The sequence below is a fragment of the Ambystoma mexicanum genome, chromosome 2q (genome assembly GCF_040938575.1).
Source record: "Ambystoma mexicanum isolate Mex_15411 chromosome 2q, UKY_AmexF1_1, whole genome shotgun sequence".
Lineage (NCBI taxonomy): Eukaryota > Metazoa > Chordata > Amphibia > Caudata > Ambystomatidae > Ambystoma > Ambystoma mexicanum.
The window spans coordinates 327,543,815-327,558,521 of record NC_090924.1 but is presented as its reverse complement, the minus strand read 5'-3'; the positions used below and the strand labels follow the sequence as shown (position 1 = coordinate 327,558,521).

The 14,707-nt window shown below is 46.4% G+C and overlaps 1 protein-coding gene across 2 annotated transcripts in view; it reads right to left on the bottom strand.

Moving 5' to 3' along the window:
* Positions 1-14,496, bottom strand: part of NHERF2 (NHERF family PDZ scaffold protein 2) — an 835,001-nt gene extending 820,505 nt beyond the window's left edge. Inside the window, exon 1 of one of the 2 annotated variants that reach the window (XM_069647323.1) lies at positions 14,006-14,496. In XM_069647323.1, coding sequence (XP_069503424.1) covers positions 14,006-14,215 — 210 coding nt within the window. In that variant the 5' untranslated portion in view covers positions 14,216-14,496. The remainder of the gene's footprint in view (positions 1-14,005) is intronic. The other variant, XM_069647324.1, reaches the window with a different exon arrangement.
* Positions 14,497-14,707: the final 211 nt, after the last annotated feature.

Below are 14,707 nucleotides of genomic sequence, written 5' to 3'. Positions count from 1 at the left end.
AGAAAAACTCAGCAGTTCGCAGCATTCTGGAGGGCCCCTCCTAAGGCCCCTGTCTGCTCCTTGTCCGCTTCAGGTACACCTTCCCCCTACCCCTGCTGGGCCCCGTGATATTTCCCCATGTGCCCCCCACCCCTGCTTGTCCCCTATGATGTTCCCCATGGGGCCCCCCCATCCCTGCTGCCCCCCCTGATGATTCCCATGTGACCTCCACCCCCGCTGGTCCCCCGTGATGTTCCCCATGTGCCCCCCACCCCCGCTGGTCCCGTGATGTTCCCCATGTGCCCCCCACCCCCTCTGGTCCCCTGTGATGTTTCCCATGTGCCCCCCATCCCTGCTGCCCCCCCTGATGATTCCCATGTGACCTCCACCCCCGCTAGTCCCCTGTGATGTTCCCCATGTGCCCCCCACCCCCGCTGGTCCCGTGATGTTCTCAATGTGCCCCCCACCCCCTCTGGTCCCCTGTGATGTTTCCTATGTGCCCCTGCTAGCCTCCTGTGACGTTTCCCATGTGCCCACCACCCCCTCTGGTCACCGTGATGTTTCCATTGTGCCCCCTCCCCTTCTGATACCCTGTGATGTTTCCCCATGTGCCCCCCCCTGATCTCTTCTCCCTCCTCCCCCTTTATATACCTTCTTCTAATTACCAACCTCCAATAATTGCATGAATTGTCTGGATTCACGAATGGTTTACCGTTAATGAAGTTTGCCAACGTTGGATTTTACTTTTGGACACATTTACTCCAAGGGGTTCTCCCTCAACTCTCATGCTGGACCTTCCCTGGACCTTGCACTCAGGTTGGCTTTGAATCATGCGGTGCCCATCTTAAAAGTGAACCATTCACTATATTGTCTGTTTCCCTTGCAATCATGTGTTCACTGACCTCTGCAACTGCTTTTCGCTCTCCCCTCTGTTTCTTTGCTCTTTTCACTTTTTTATTTTCTGTTCTATCCTCCCTCCCCTTTTCTCCTCCCCCCCTCTTACTTTCTTCAATGCACTTACTCTATTTGAATTGTCCCTGGACCTAGTATGATAGTAACATTGTTTGTCTCCTCCATCCCTCTGCCTTCAGCTCTATCTGAAATGTTGTCAGGTCTAGTACGATAGTCGCTTGTTTTGTTCCTCTCACTCCTTTCTCCTCCCCTCTGCCTCACCCTGTGTAATTCTCCGGCTCTACCAGAAATGTCATCAGGCCTAGTATGGTAATCGCCCGTCTGTTTCCCCATTTCCTTCATACCTGTGTCTTAGCACTTACACTATCTGAAACGTCGCTAGGCCGAGTACGATAGTTCATTTTACATTATTTTGTTCATGGCCTGTAAGAATGTTTGGTATTTTCCCTTGTGAAGCGCTTTGAAACACACCACCCACCAGGCGCCTTCCACTCTTTTTCACCACTTAGCAAGCCCCGCTCACCTTGTGCCTTCCTGCTTGATGCTCTTTTTCCTACTTAAGGAGCCCTCCAGCCTCTTTTCCTTTGCAAATGGGGAGCAGGTGCAAGTGGATCTAGGTCCCCTGGCCTAAGCACCACCCACCTTCTTAGCCCTGCCTCTTCCTTCCTGCTTTTAACTATTAGATCAAGGGTGTCTCTCGCCCGGGCGTCTCTAGCCAAGGGCAGACGAAGAAAAGGGCAATTCCTGTTTGGACCTGGACTAGGAGGACCCAGAGTCGGACCCCCTGCTCAAAGAGCAGGTAAGCATGCACCAACATGTGTTACTCCCTCTGTCCCCACAGGCCATCCCCACCCCCTCTGGTCCCCCCCCCTAATGTTCTCTTGTGCCCCCACCCTTCTCGCTTACAGGTGTTGCCCGTTTTGCTTGATTCTTCTACCCTGCTCTCCCCCCTATCCCCCCTCAAGCCTACTTCTGCATGAGTCTGTCCTGATAAATTATGGTTTCACAATCACCGTCTTGTGGCCAATGCTGGATTTTACTTTTATGGACGTCATTCATTCACAGTGCATCACCCTTTCTCAACTCTCATGCTGGACTTCCTTTGCATCCTGTACTCATGGTGGCCCTGAATCATGCTGGTCCCATTTTCATCTTGTATCCTGGCTTGCAACATTATGTGTTACTACTGACTTCTGCAATTGTATTCACTCTCCCCTCTTGCTTCTCCACTCTTTTGACTGCTAACTCTGTTCTCTCCTCCTTTCCCTTCTCCCTTTTCCTATCTCCTCCCATTACTTTCGTCTATGCACTTACTCTATCAGAATTGTCCCTGGACCTAGTATGATAGCAACCTCATCTGTCTACCCCCCCCCCTTCCCTTACTGTTTTTATACTGCCTCCCCCCCACCAGCACTATCTGAAATGTTGTCAGGCCTAGTATGATAGTTGCTCGTTTTGTTCCTCCCCTACCTTTCTGCACCCCTCTCCCTCACCTCTCGTTTTTCTCCGGCACTACCAGAAATGTTGTCAGGCCTAGTATGGTAGTAGCCTGTCTGTTTCCATTTCCTTCCCACTCTCCCTTCCTTATCTATGTCTTAGCTCTTGCACTATCTGAAATGTTGTCAGGCTGAGTACGGTAGTTAATTTCACATCCTTACTGTTCATGACCTGTAAGAATGTCTTTGTATTTTCCCTTGTTCCCTCCCTTGCCTTGAAGCGCTTTGAAACACAATGTGTACAGGCGCTATATAAATGAACTATCATATCATACCAAGGTGAAACGATCAGGGCACGCTGCCAGCGTTTGGCCTCGAAGCCAAGCAGTGAACATTTCCTAGAATTAAGGGCTTCATTAGCCGTGAGCGTTGGTGCACATTTTTGGTTGAGAGAGGTGGCACAACTTCTCGGGCCAAACAGATTAGCGGCAGCATAGAAACATGCTAGAATGTACATCCTCATCCAGAATACAGCTAGTTCTAAACAAAAGACTCCAGCAGAGATGGGTCTTGGCTCCAGCTGGTACTTAACACAAAACACTAGCTTTGCAATAAAAAGTACCCACAAAACAAAAAGAACCGTCAAGAAACAGAACGTCCTGCAAGAAACATCAGAGGGCATTCTTCACGTGTGAAGTTTCCAGAATGTTCAGTGCAAACTGCTCTAATTCAGGACACTGGACGAATCATAGCGAGCGGGAGACGTGGCCCCAGTTAAGCCCAGCACTACTGTGCGTCTAGTACACTGCTAGGGCCAGGACCGAACTCCTTATAAATAAGAATGGGGGACGGCGACGGATGCAATGGGAGTGGCATCACCGAAAGTAAACATATCCTAGTGTGACATCAACAGATTTCATTCAATATACGTTCCCAAATTTAGTAAGTTCACAGGACAAACTAGCATTTGCCAAGAGAACAGATTTCCCTATGTGATTAATTATTTTAATGCATTCTTCGTTTAAATGAATTATTGTATGCATCTTCTCTTAATCTGTTTTTTTTAAACAAACGCGATTTCCCCATTACATTGCTGGACAAGAATAAAAGGTGTGCACTTTTTAGATCTAAAAATCTGTAACACCACATCTTCTGTACAGCAGAATGTCAATAAGGGACATTAAACAGCTTCAGGAGATGTCTCGTGGCCAAGTGTCTGGCCTCACAGCCATTTGATCTGGGTTCGAATCCCCAGTGCACCACAATCAAGTAGGGGCAGCAAATGATATACATTGAAAACATACAGGGGGGATGGGGTTGGGGCAGCGTCCTCCGTCTGAAAAAAGTGGGCGGGCACTAGGACGTACGTGTTCCCTTGACGTGTGCCCTGGCTTCAGTTGGCTGTCCTCCTTCCCCCCACCCCCCTTTACAGAAGGTTGATCCCTAAAACCATCCATTCTCAGATCAAGCAAATGCCACAAAAGGAAGGGAGAAGAGTGGATAGAGAATGGGCTGTGCTGCCAATTCCCAGAGAGACTAGGTCGTTAGGGCATCAACTCTCTTCATATGGCTTCCAGAAGGGCATGGAAGCAGTCTGGCAACTCAGACTTTCTGCAGCTCAAAGCCCACCTGTGCCTACGTGTTTGTAAACCTGCTCAGCAACGGCTCACAAAGGACATGGATGTTCAGAGGTCAGCAGGAATCCCGCGGCTGGTCCCTCCTGGCCGTGGAGAGTGAAATGGTTTACCCTTCTGCCGTTTCCATGTATTGCATTGTTTAGGTGCAGGTCCCCGTGAGAGGTAGATCCTGGCATTCGGGAAGCAAGATCAAGGGACAAGACACAACTACAAAGATTTACAGAATTGTGAAAAGACAGGCCTTGATACATAAACAAATCATGAAATGGTTTGCCTGACTTTAATTTAGAAGGTAAAAAAAAAAAAAGTGATGTATGGAAATAAATGAGCCAACACTTCTTATCCATTAAGAACTCCCCATGCCTCACCGAAAACGTTGCCCTCCACCCGCATTTAATTCAGTGTGCGCATAAATGGCCACTGCAGATTCCGTCTTGGAGAGCATGGAGACTAACCATTAGAAAAAAAGACGACGACAGACAACTGTTGTTGCTAAAACCAAACAGAGAAAGCCAGCAGACAGCCACCTTGGATAGGATTTTCAGTGTACGGGAAGATATGATCTCTTATTTTATTTATAGCGTGCCCATACACAAGTATTCCAAAGCGCGATGAGGCAGCGGAGGGAATAGTAGAGGGATGCAGGGAAAGCGTCAGCAGAAGCGAGCGATGGTTTAGTCCTTTTTTAGAACCATTTGATTTGTGCCCTCCATAACGAAAAGCCAAGTCGGCCGGTTTTTCTACTTGTGTGATTTACAGGCACGGGAGGTCACCATATTCACAAATGTGACAACCCCATTTCTTGGGGGGTTGAGTACCTGCGCAAATGATGTCCTGCCCACCACCCTTAGTTACATACATGTCGGACGCATGCCCAACACAAATTGATGATCATAAGTCTCTTTAAAAGGTTTTGCAATGTAAAACAAAAGACACATTTAAAAAAATAAATTAAAAAAGTGTTTTCTGTCCCGGGTTTAAGGATCAAAACACAAACATGAAAGCAGCACTTCTTGCCAATGCTGTCCAAGTTGAAAAAAAACACAAAAATCACGAGAAGGCCAGAAACGAAGTTTCTATGCCTTGAACATTCCCTGGACTTACTCCAAACAGACACAGGAGATTGCTTTTCATTTGCACTCGCTTCAAATGGCAGGATGTCAGAATTGGGGTGAACATAGCAACGTGGGGAAACGCTGCCTTCGAAAAGACCACCTGAATACGCACATTTGAGGCCCTTTCTTAATCCGGTGCAATCACTTCCATTCCGTCAACAACGTTTTGTTTGCCGGTCACCAGTTGCGTTCTGTGTATTGTGTACTGGTGTGCTGGGACAAGGGATAGGCGCTTGTTCTAGGAGGAAGACTACAGATTCTGTACCTGGTGGTGGCGGTCCTCCACTTTAAGAATACAGTACAAGGAAAGGAGCGTGACATGGTGGAAGGAGGAAGGTAAAGGATAAAGTAATGGTAGGGAAACTATTTTGTACACTTTATTTGGCGGTTATCCATGTTCACAAGAGGCCGAAATGATTACTATTAGACCAGTAGAAAACATTAATGCAGCCATTATAAAAACCGGGGGCCCAAAATAGGAGAAGCTGCACATTAGAATATTGACAGTCCAGAAGTTTTGTGTAACCACAGCAGTGTATCAAATGCCACCATATGGTTAATTTGCATGGGGCATTCCCACTCCCCGGGTCTTTCCAGATTGTGCACAGGGGTCTACAACCTACAGCTCGCCAGAAGTTTTAGACTACAACTCACATGATCCCTCACCATTAGCTAGGATGGCTAGGGCTACTAGAACACAGCTGAAGATCCAAAGGTTGCAGAACACAGAAGTAACATCAGGGAGATGCAAGAACAAAGTCCTACTAGAGTAGTTTTATGCATGGCCATAGTAGTGCCCATACAGACAGTCATTTTCTGGCCAGGCCATCTTTCACCCTAGCATCCAAGGTGGAGGCAAATTCTGCTGTGGTACACAATGCAACGGTGGTCAACTAAGATCCCAACTGACTGCAGCACACTAACGTAGCTTTTGCCTGGGGGGCTCTAAACTGAGACAAGCGCTAGGAGTGCAGGTGGTTTAAGTGGCCCTTGGGAAAATCAGCAGCAATAATGTAGAAGGACAATACAGCAGACAACATGGATCCATTTTGCTGTAAGAAGCACAGTCAGATGTTTTTCCCATTACTCATTTGAGCTGAAGCAGTGGTATATTTTAATATTCCTTATACAAGGCATAAAATAAGCAGTATCGCAATTTGCGATATAATAATGCTCTTTTGCTGTATATTTTAACAATCATGTTGCACTAACTGCGATATGATTTCCACAGCAAACAAATAAATTGAAAAAAAGAATTGCCTTTAAAGTTCTGCCTCTGTGCACAGCGTGCACTGCAGGCGAGGCAGAAGCACTCAGGCTGGACTCAAAACATTGTATTAATGTCATGAGCCCAGCCCGGATGCAGCGTCATCACGACGTGAGAGGAGGATCTCAGCCCTCCTCTCACACTCTGGCTTCAACTTGAGGTAAGGAGGCAGAGGAAGTCACTGAGTGCTAGGGGAGGTTTGGGTGGGGGAGCTGGGCCCTTTAGATTTGAAATGTGGGTGCTGGGTGCAAGTGTCTGACGATATTTCTTCCGCCCATTCGGGCGGGAGAAATATTATTCTCAGCCACTTGCTAACACCCAGCACCCACTGTAGGCTGCGTTTATTACGCCGGGTGTTAGAGAGCAGCCACTCTTTAACAGCCAGCAACTACTGTAATTGACTGCTGCTTTTGATTATCTGAGCCAGTTGGTGGCTTGAACTAGGCTTGCCTTCCACCACTCGATTTATAAGCACTATGCATGTGACCTTCACTGAAGTCCTGTTAAAAGCATTGGCAAAGCAACCATTTTTGGGCTTGAAAGAAATGGGCATTTGCCAGGCACTGCTATTAGATATCTTGGCCCTGCACCATTTTGCTACCATCAATGACCAAGTCAATACTACAGCAAACTGTTGGCTTTGCCAATGCTTATTCCTTAATCTATTTTGCTATCGCCTCTGAAGTACAATTCCAAGTTTACCTTTCTGTCTGTTGTGTATATTCAGCCACTATGTTTTTGTCCCCTGAAACAATGGGTTAATAGTCTTTTGTATCAATCCTGTGTTTATAGAGTACTAGAGCCTTGCTAGGACAGTCCCTTTTATTTTGGCCCTCACAGCACTATTCTTTGGAAGCTTGCACTGCTGATCCACAACTCTGGACAGTGCAACCTGCCTTGGCCTCTGCTGCCAATATACATGTGATGAAGGTGTTAATACCGAGCTGAGGTACACGTTTGGACATTTTCACATGCAAAGAAGCCTTTGTACTACTTCTGGCCAGCATTGGATTTCACCCCAAATAGTAGACACTACTTTTCGCTACACGTGGACCTATGGGACTACCCTTCCACCTGGCCCTCTAACACTGAGGAAATATTCCTGCTGCCTATCAGGCCGTTTACTGCCAGGCACCTCTAGGCCAGAGATGGACGACACGCAGCACCACAGGTTCGATCCCCGGGTCTGCGCTTAGAAACCTCTGGGTATTAAGCGCGATATAAATAACCTATCGTATCATTATCATATCATGCATATGTGAAGGTTCTGTTTCTGTCTGCCCTACCCCGTGACACCAACGACTGCATTTGTTAATCAGATCTGCAGTTGTTTGGAATTGAGTGGGAAAGATTTGGATTCTGAGTTATGTTTACCTAAGCAGCCTGCTAGTCGTAGAAGAGGCCTTCTACGAGCAGCAGGCTGCGTTATTACGGTGGGTGCAGGGTGTTAGAGAGCAGCCACTCTCCAACACCCAGCACCCACAGCAAAGCAGCATCAGTCCCGGGTGAAGATGTGTGCCCCCAGGCCCCTGACTGCTGATGGTGGAAACAGTGGGCCAGGGTCAGACTGGGGCAAACAATTGGCACCAACGAAGTGCTCCACAGTGAATTAATTCCTTTTGCAACGTTGTGAGAATAATCCAAAGGTGAGGCAAATTGTACATTTTAGCGACACTGGTCAAAACTATTAACCATTAGGGCCAGTTTGACGAGTTACTGGACTCCAGTAACTCATCAAACTGGCCCACATTGGCCAAAAAGGTGGCTCACTTTGACCCAATAAATGGGCCCACACAAGCATTTTGCGTTTTTGGTTAAGCCATGGGCCCATTGCCCTATATAGGCCAGTCCGAGCAGCCTGCAGTGGTGCATGGAGGATAGCTGCCGAATTTATCATGAGGCAGGCAGCCAGAGCCAGTAGGAAGCTTTACACTGGCCATAACTTTAATGTGAGCACTGCAAAGCACATTAAAAGCCCCAGAACGAAAAAAACTGACTTGTTCCTGCTCTGTGGACTGGAAACATGGGGGTAGTTGCTGGACCCCCTCCCCCCAGAGGCTTGAGGCCTCTTTTGTTTGTAAAGACGAAAGGCCCCAATGCTGTCCTCGATTGCTGGGCTGAGTGTTGGCAAGTGGCGGCGCTCTGGAATTTGGTTGGCTCGATTCCCCACCCCACCCCCAGAGTGAGTGTGCATTGTTGTGGGTAGGTAAGGAGTTGCTTTTTGCCTATTTTGTAAGAATTGCTCTGCAGTGTAGAGGAAGATTAAGCAGAGGACCTTCCCACTTGATAACAACGGGCCTGAGAGGTAAGCAAAGCCTAGCCCAACTTTTTATTCTAAAAATATCTTTTTAATGTAGACTATTCAAAGGCCTTCTGCAAGCAGGATGCGTTATTGGTGCAGGTGGCCACGCTGGGAATTCATTTTCTCCTGCCCGTTTGGGTGGGAGAAATATCAATACCAGCCACTTGCTTGCGCTTAGCCCCGCACTAAAAGCGGTGCTGGCAGAAAGTCTTCTTTCAATCACAATTTAAAGAAGTGGCAAAAGTTTAAAGTATTTGCCCAGAACAGCCTTTGTAAACTGCAACCAAAAGAGATCTGGGTGAAACTGGCAAACCTCTATGGCACCTCATATCCCAATATAGTTTCTCAGACGTTGCCACTGGGCACTCATTTTTTAGAGGCAGTAGAATTAGAGATCACAAAACGGCAAGAAGGAAATATTTAAAAAGTCGGTTTCCTTCACAATTGATATTACAAAGGATTCAGGGATGAGTAACAGTGCTTAGGGGACGGAACACGCAGTTACACAAGGCAAGGGACTGGGGGACCAATAATTATATATGCTCTGCTGCATTTGCACCACTTGGAGAGTCTCCTGCTCAGAGAGGGGTTGGATAGAAAAACAATGAGGAAATGTGTCTTGATACCTAGTCACCAACCACCTCCATTCAGATTGGAAAGAAGAGATGTAGATAAATGAAAATAAAAACATTATTGTGCTTGTTATTCTCCAAGTCAGAAGGAAAGCAAAGTATGAAAGAATAGAAAAACAATAAGGGTAACAATCAGAGATATCAATGGAGGCCTTAGCACCTTCCTGCATGTGCGTCTCCATCCTGAGGTTTGATTAAGCATGCAAGAAGGATGATCAGAAGACAAAGGAAGAGCACAAATAATCTGAGTAATGTACAGGAGGTTTCGGTAGCTAGTGGTGGCACTGCCTCCTCTCACGTTGGGAAATTGAATGATAAGGGTGAAAGACTGAATAGCAGGTGAGAAGTAGGCTGATGACATGGTAGATGCTGCATGTACCTGGTGCAATGTTCCCTGCTCTGCGGGGGAAGGATCAGAGATCTTAATAAAGAAGGTTGAGAAACCATGGAGGTTTCAGCACTGGGAAAAGAGCAAAACAAAAGATGGATTCAGGGGGGGAAGAGTAGTCTGGAATAGTTCAGTATTGGAGTTGTCACATATACTTGAATTGTGTAAGAGCCAGTATGTCATTTCGAACAGAAAGAACTCACACAAGATACATTACAGAAGGCAGAGACGGCCCCTAGCTGGAATGGCATTGCAAGATTCAGAACAGAGGAAGTAGACCAGGTGGTGAAGTGGCAATATAAAAAACCATAATGTGGTAAAAACTAGGGGGGTGTATGTGCGGGGAGGAGTACGACACTTAATATTGAGGGAATAGGGCATAACCTTGGCATGTTACTGTGAGGAGTTACCAAGCGAGAAGGGCTAAGAGTCAGTTGAGAAGAGATTGCATGAAGTTTGGGGGGGCCCACTTTGACTTGCTAGCAAGTAGAGCTGGAGCCTGGTCTTGACCAATTCCACTGATGCAATGTCTTTGACAGCCAAGGGAAGCATATTCCAGTGGTGTGGGGCTACTTGTAGGGAGAAGAGGTGAAAGCAGGATGAGGCACCGCAAACACGGTGTACATGTAGGTTGTTGAGATAAGAGGACTGCCGAATCTGAGAAGGAGAGCACATCAAGATGCAGCTGGCAAGGTAATAGAAAGCAAGACCATGGGTAGAATTAATGACAAGGAGTAGGAATTTAAACAGGTAGTGATTTTGTATGGAGAGCCAGCTAGCATGGCGACGGTAGGTTGGAAGGTGGGAAGGGAGGGCAACATGCTGGAGTCGAGGGGCCTGGGTAGATTGCAACGGTTGCATGTAACAACGTTCAGAATGTAGGATTAGAGGGTAAAACCAAGGAGTAGGCTCATGCAGTAGTCCAATTTGAAGAGTACAGGACGATTCCAAACCGTTTACTAAGTGGTGTGTGAGGCGGGCAGAATTGAGTTCTATGGAGATGGTCAAGCCTGGCTGCAACAGCCATGATGAACTGGTCGTCTTTCTGGTATGAGCCGTGGGTAAAGGGGTGAGGAAGTAATAGGGGAGGGGAAGGAGAGCTTAGTACCATGAAGTGAGGGTGCCAAAAACAAGCTAAAGCAGAAATCATCCCATGGTGTGCACTATATAGAACTGAAATATTACATATGGAGAAATTATGTAGTCTATTACACGATGTGTGATACTTTTTATGTTATGGACATTTATGTTATGGACATTTGACACAATCACTTGCAGATGATGCAAATTGGGAACAAAGGAAAATAAGACCCACTGGGTAGAGTGATCTCGGCACAATCGCAGAGCCAAGTGGAGAACCCGGGCTTTGGGGCCCAGGTTTTTTTATTGCAGTTTGCCATTTTTTGTGCTGCAAACTATACATCCTCCTATTGCAGTTTTAGTTTTACACGAACATGCGTGTTCTGCATAGTTTCTTGTTAAGAGCGAAACCAGTACTCTGTGCACGCACTACAAAGTTTAGATTTTCTATATGGGGTGTAACGATCCAAAGTCGCAATCATTCACTAAATTGGAAGTGACATCACAGGAAATTGGCAACCTGCCCCAAACAAATCACTTTTAGGTGGGAACAATTGGTGCGTACCTCTGCATCAAAACTGTCATTTTTATTAGGTGCCGGCCCAGAAAATCCAACTATTCTAAAGAAGTGCATAAATAGGTAAACTATCAACGAGTTGGAAGTTGTTAATGGTATATGTACTTATATTCTATACATAAAAGATTCGATTATGAGAACCTGGATGTCAAGTCCTGGGATCTTAAGAGCCAGGAACCATTAGCATGGGGCAATTTGAGACGTCTGTAATCTGCACTCGTATGATAATGTCACTTGCTCTTAGTCATTGTTGCTTGCCATTATTCATGATGTGAATACAAGCAAGGGACAGCATGACATTAATGAGCAGGGATATCAAAGTCTGACCACCTAATAGAACGTACTCAGAAAGAAATGGAATATTAGTATAGTTAGAAGAGACGTTAGTCACATGTCAGGTTCAATAATATGTGGTTTGAGAAAGTCCGTTTACTAGAAAAGATATCACTCACAGTTCAGTATCCTAATAACATAATGCCACCAAAACGGGGGCATTTTATTTCAAGTGAGCACTCTGCAAAACCATGGATACCTCAAGGGTATGCGCCTTGGAGACGATGCTAAAAGGAAGAAGGCAGAAGAAGACTAGGAGGTAATTCACACAAACAAAAAAAAAATCTATTTATGGAAATAAAAAAAATGCAGCTTAAAGAGCAACAAAGGCGTTTCACTTTGCATTTTGTTTTTTTAATAAAATTGTAAACGAGGATATTTAACAAATATCAGTCTGGCACAGAATATGGCAATCCCATTTTGTAGATGTACATGTCCCTGTTAATGTCACACACGTTAACTGGGCTATCTGCAGCAGTCTAGGATAAAAGACAGCGTGAAGCAAACAACGAGATGGTAAGAAATAGGACGGTCGATGTGAAGGCATTTACCAATGGATAAGGAGGTCGCCTTCCCTAGAGGAAGGCAAAGGACAATAAACAGGGAGAGGGTAAGAGAACAAATCAAGGGAGGTACTGACACTCTTTACCAAGACCTATGATTATAACAAAGCTCGGGGATGCACTGCCTACCAAATGGCTAATACCTATACATAAACCACAATTGTCAATGTTTGTTTTTAACAGGACTTCAAGTGCAAAGATGTTACTGCTTGATACAGCTAGCTCACAGAGATGCCAGGAGAAAGATACGTTTTGGGCAGGGCGGGGTAGAGTGGCTTCGCATGGCTTTAGGGATTAGCATTACCAAGGGTCATCGATGGAAAAAAAATGTTTTAAAACCCACAAGTTGTGTGTTCCTCTTCTCCCTCCTAGCTGCACCAAATTACAATAGTTTATTATAGGTGGAGCTCCACCACCATCTAAGAGCCAAAACTAATAAAAAGTTACCCTGTGCGGCTGTGCTGCAGGGATCATCTCCAGCAAGTTAGGAGGACTTCGAAAGGGAAATAAAAAAACAAGAACGTCTGAAACAAAACAAGCTCAGTGTGAAACCCAGTGATACATCTCCTCCAGAACAGAAGTGTGAGGGAGGCTGGCTGTGCGAGGAACAAAAGGTCGTGATGTGTTGATGAATGCCTTTTAACTGGCGAGAGGTCTACTCCATGTTGAGACGCTAAAGAAAACGACACTTTTTACTGAGAGTCCGTTTAAAAAAGGTACAATTATAGGAAAGTCCATACTTGCCATGGTTGTCAGCATACTGTTCAGACAATGGAGGGAATGTGGTGTAGAACCAATGATGAAGACATGGATACAACAGTTCTCATATTGGATATGTGCCATATGCAGAGAGGGAGTATACGAGAATAGGGGTAACACCAGGGCTAGAAGGAGGAAGGTTGTGGGTGTTAGTATCTTTCTTTATTTCATGGCACAGGGTTTAGAGGCGAAGGCGGTAAAGGGGATGGGTATATACACGTCTGTGCTTGGTGATGAGATCTCATGCTCTGGGTTCAGAGGGTAGTTGAATTCGGTACCGAGATGTGGAGTTAACTACCTCAACCCATTTTGAAGACAAAACGTAGAATGCAGTCAAGAAGCACGCACAAGTGGCAGATACATTAGTTACGCATGTGGTGGTATGGTAAATTGCGTTACAGGGAATGGGGTTGCTGGAAGGTGAATCTCATTTTTGACACTTTAGTCAGAAAACGGTTAAATGGACACTAACGGCAAAGAGCCAGCGGGTGGTCAGATAGCGATAAGCGATACAGATTGCACAATGTAGAAAGTTACATGGGGTACGTCGTCTCTGCTTTTTTTGTTGGGAAAATGAAGTGATGTCCGGAACAAGATAGAAACACCATACAGCATAGCTCCCAACTCACACGCTTTTGGTGGGTGTCACCCGCCTTGTAAACAGCGGACTCACCCGCCAAATCTCATGCACGCCCATTCATTTCAATGGGCCTCTCACCCGCCAAAAGTAAAATCGGGCGTTTTCACCCGCTTTTCCGACATAAATGGTTGAGAGCTATGCCATATAGTGGTTTATTGCATGGTGGTGGATCCTCACAGATGGAACGTGAGAAACAAAAAGGAATAGAGTCAGAGAGGCTAGCAAATCGATTGAGCACACTAAAAAGTAAAAGTTATTTTTTAACACCACCAATGAGTCCCTGCACTGTAAGGACAGTCGCGGAGGTGGTGACAGGCGCTTAATAACCAGGCGGTGCCACCTTCTGCCAAAGTTTGCATACAGCTTAGTTAGAATGGAACCATACCTGGTGGTGGGTTTCTTTCTCCACATTGGTCCCATTCACCTGGACGAGGCGGTCCCCAGCCTTCAGCCCCGCCGCCTCGGCTGCAGAGCCAGGCTCCACCTTGCGTATGTACTGCCCGCTTTTGTTCTTTTCCCCGTGCAGGTGGAAACCATAACCGCCTTCCCCCTTTAACATATGGCAGAGCCGTGGCTTCAGCTGATCCAAGGACATGACGCCAAGAGGGGAGCCCAGGAGATTCGAAACTATCTGAACACCACTACTTCTCAGGGGTTGAGTCCAAAAGGCTGGAGCCCCTCAACGGGCATTAGCTCACAAAGACCCTGCAGTTCCCGCTGCTGTGTACAGGGTGTCGGTGGCGCCTGGCTCTTCTCCTCTAATATCCACAGGGGCTGCTTTAACGTTTCTCTTGAGTTCTCAGTTGATTTTCGGTAGTGTCTATTTCGCATCCGAGAAACGGACCTAAGCAACGCTCCAGCCCCTCTCCGTCACGTGGTTTGCACGTTGGGGCGTGTCTGGGAAGTCACGAGCGTCTGCTTGAGCAAGTGGTGCCAGGAGCGGGAAGGCTGTGAAGCCTCGTGGCCGACAGGGGAAGGCCGGAGGTAAAGACAGCATCGTAACCGAGAGCTGAAGAACAGCGTCATTCCGCCGCTACCAAGCACATTGGGTTTACAACAAGTCTTAAAACTAGCGTATACTTCCTTT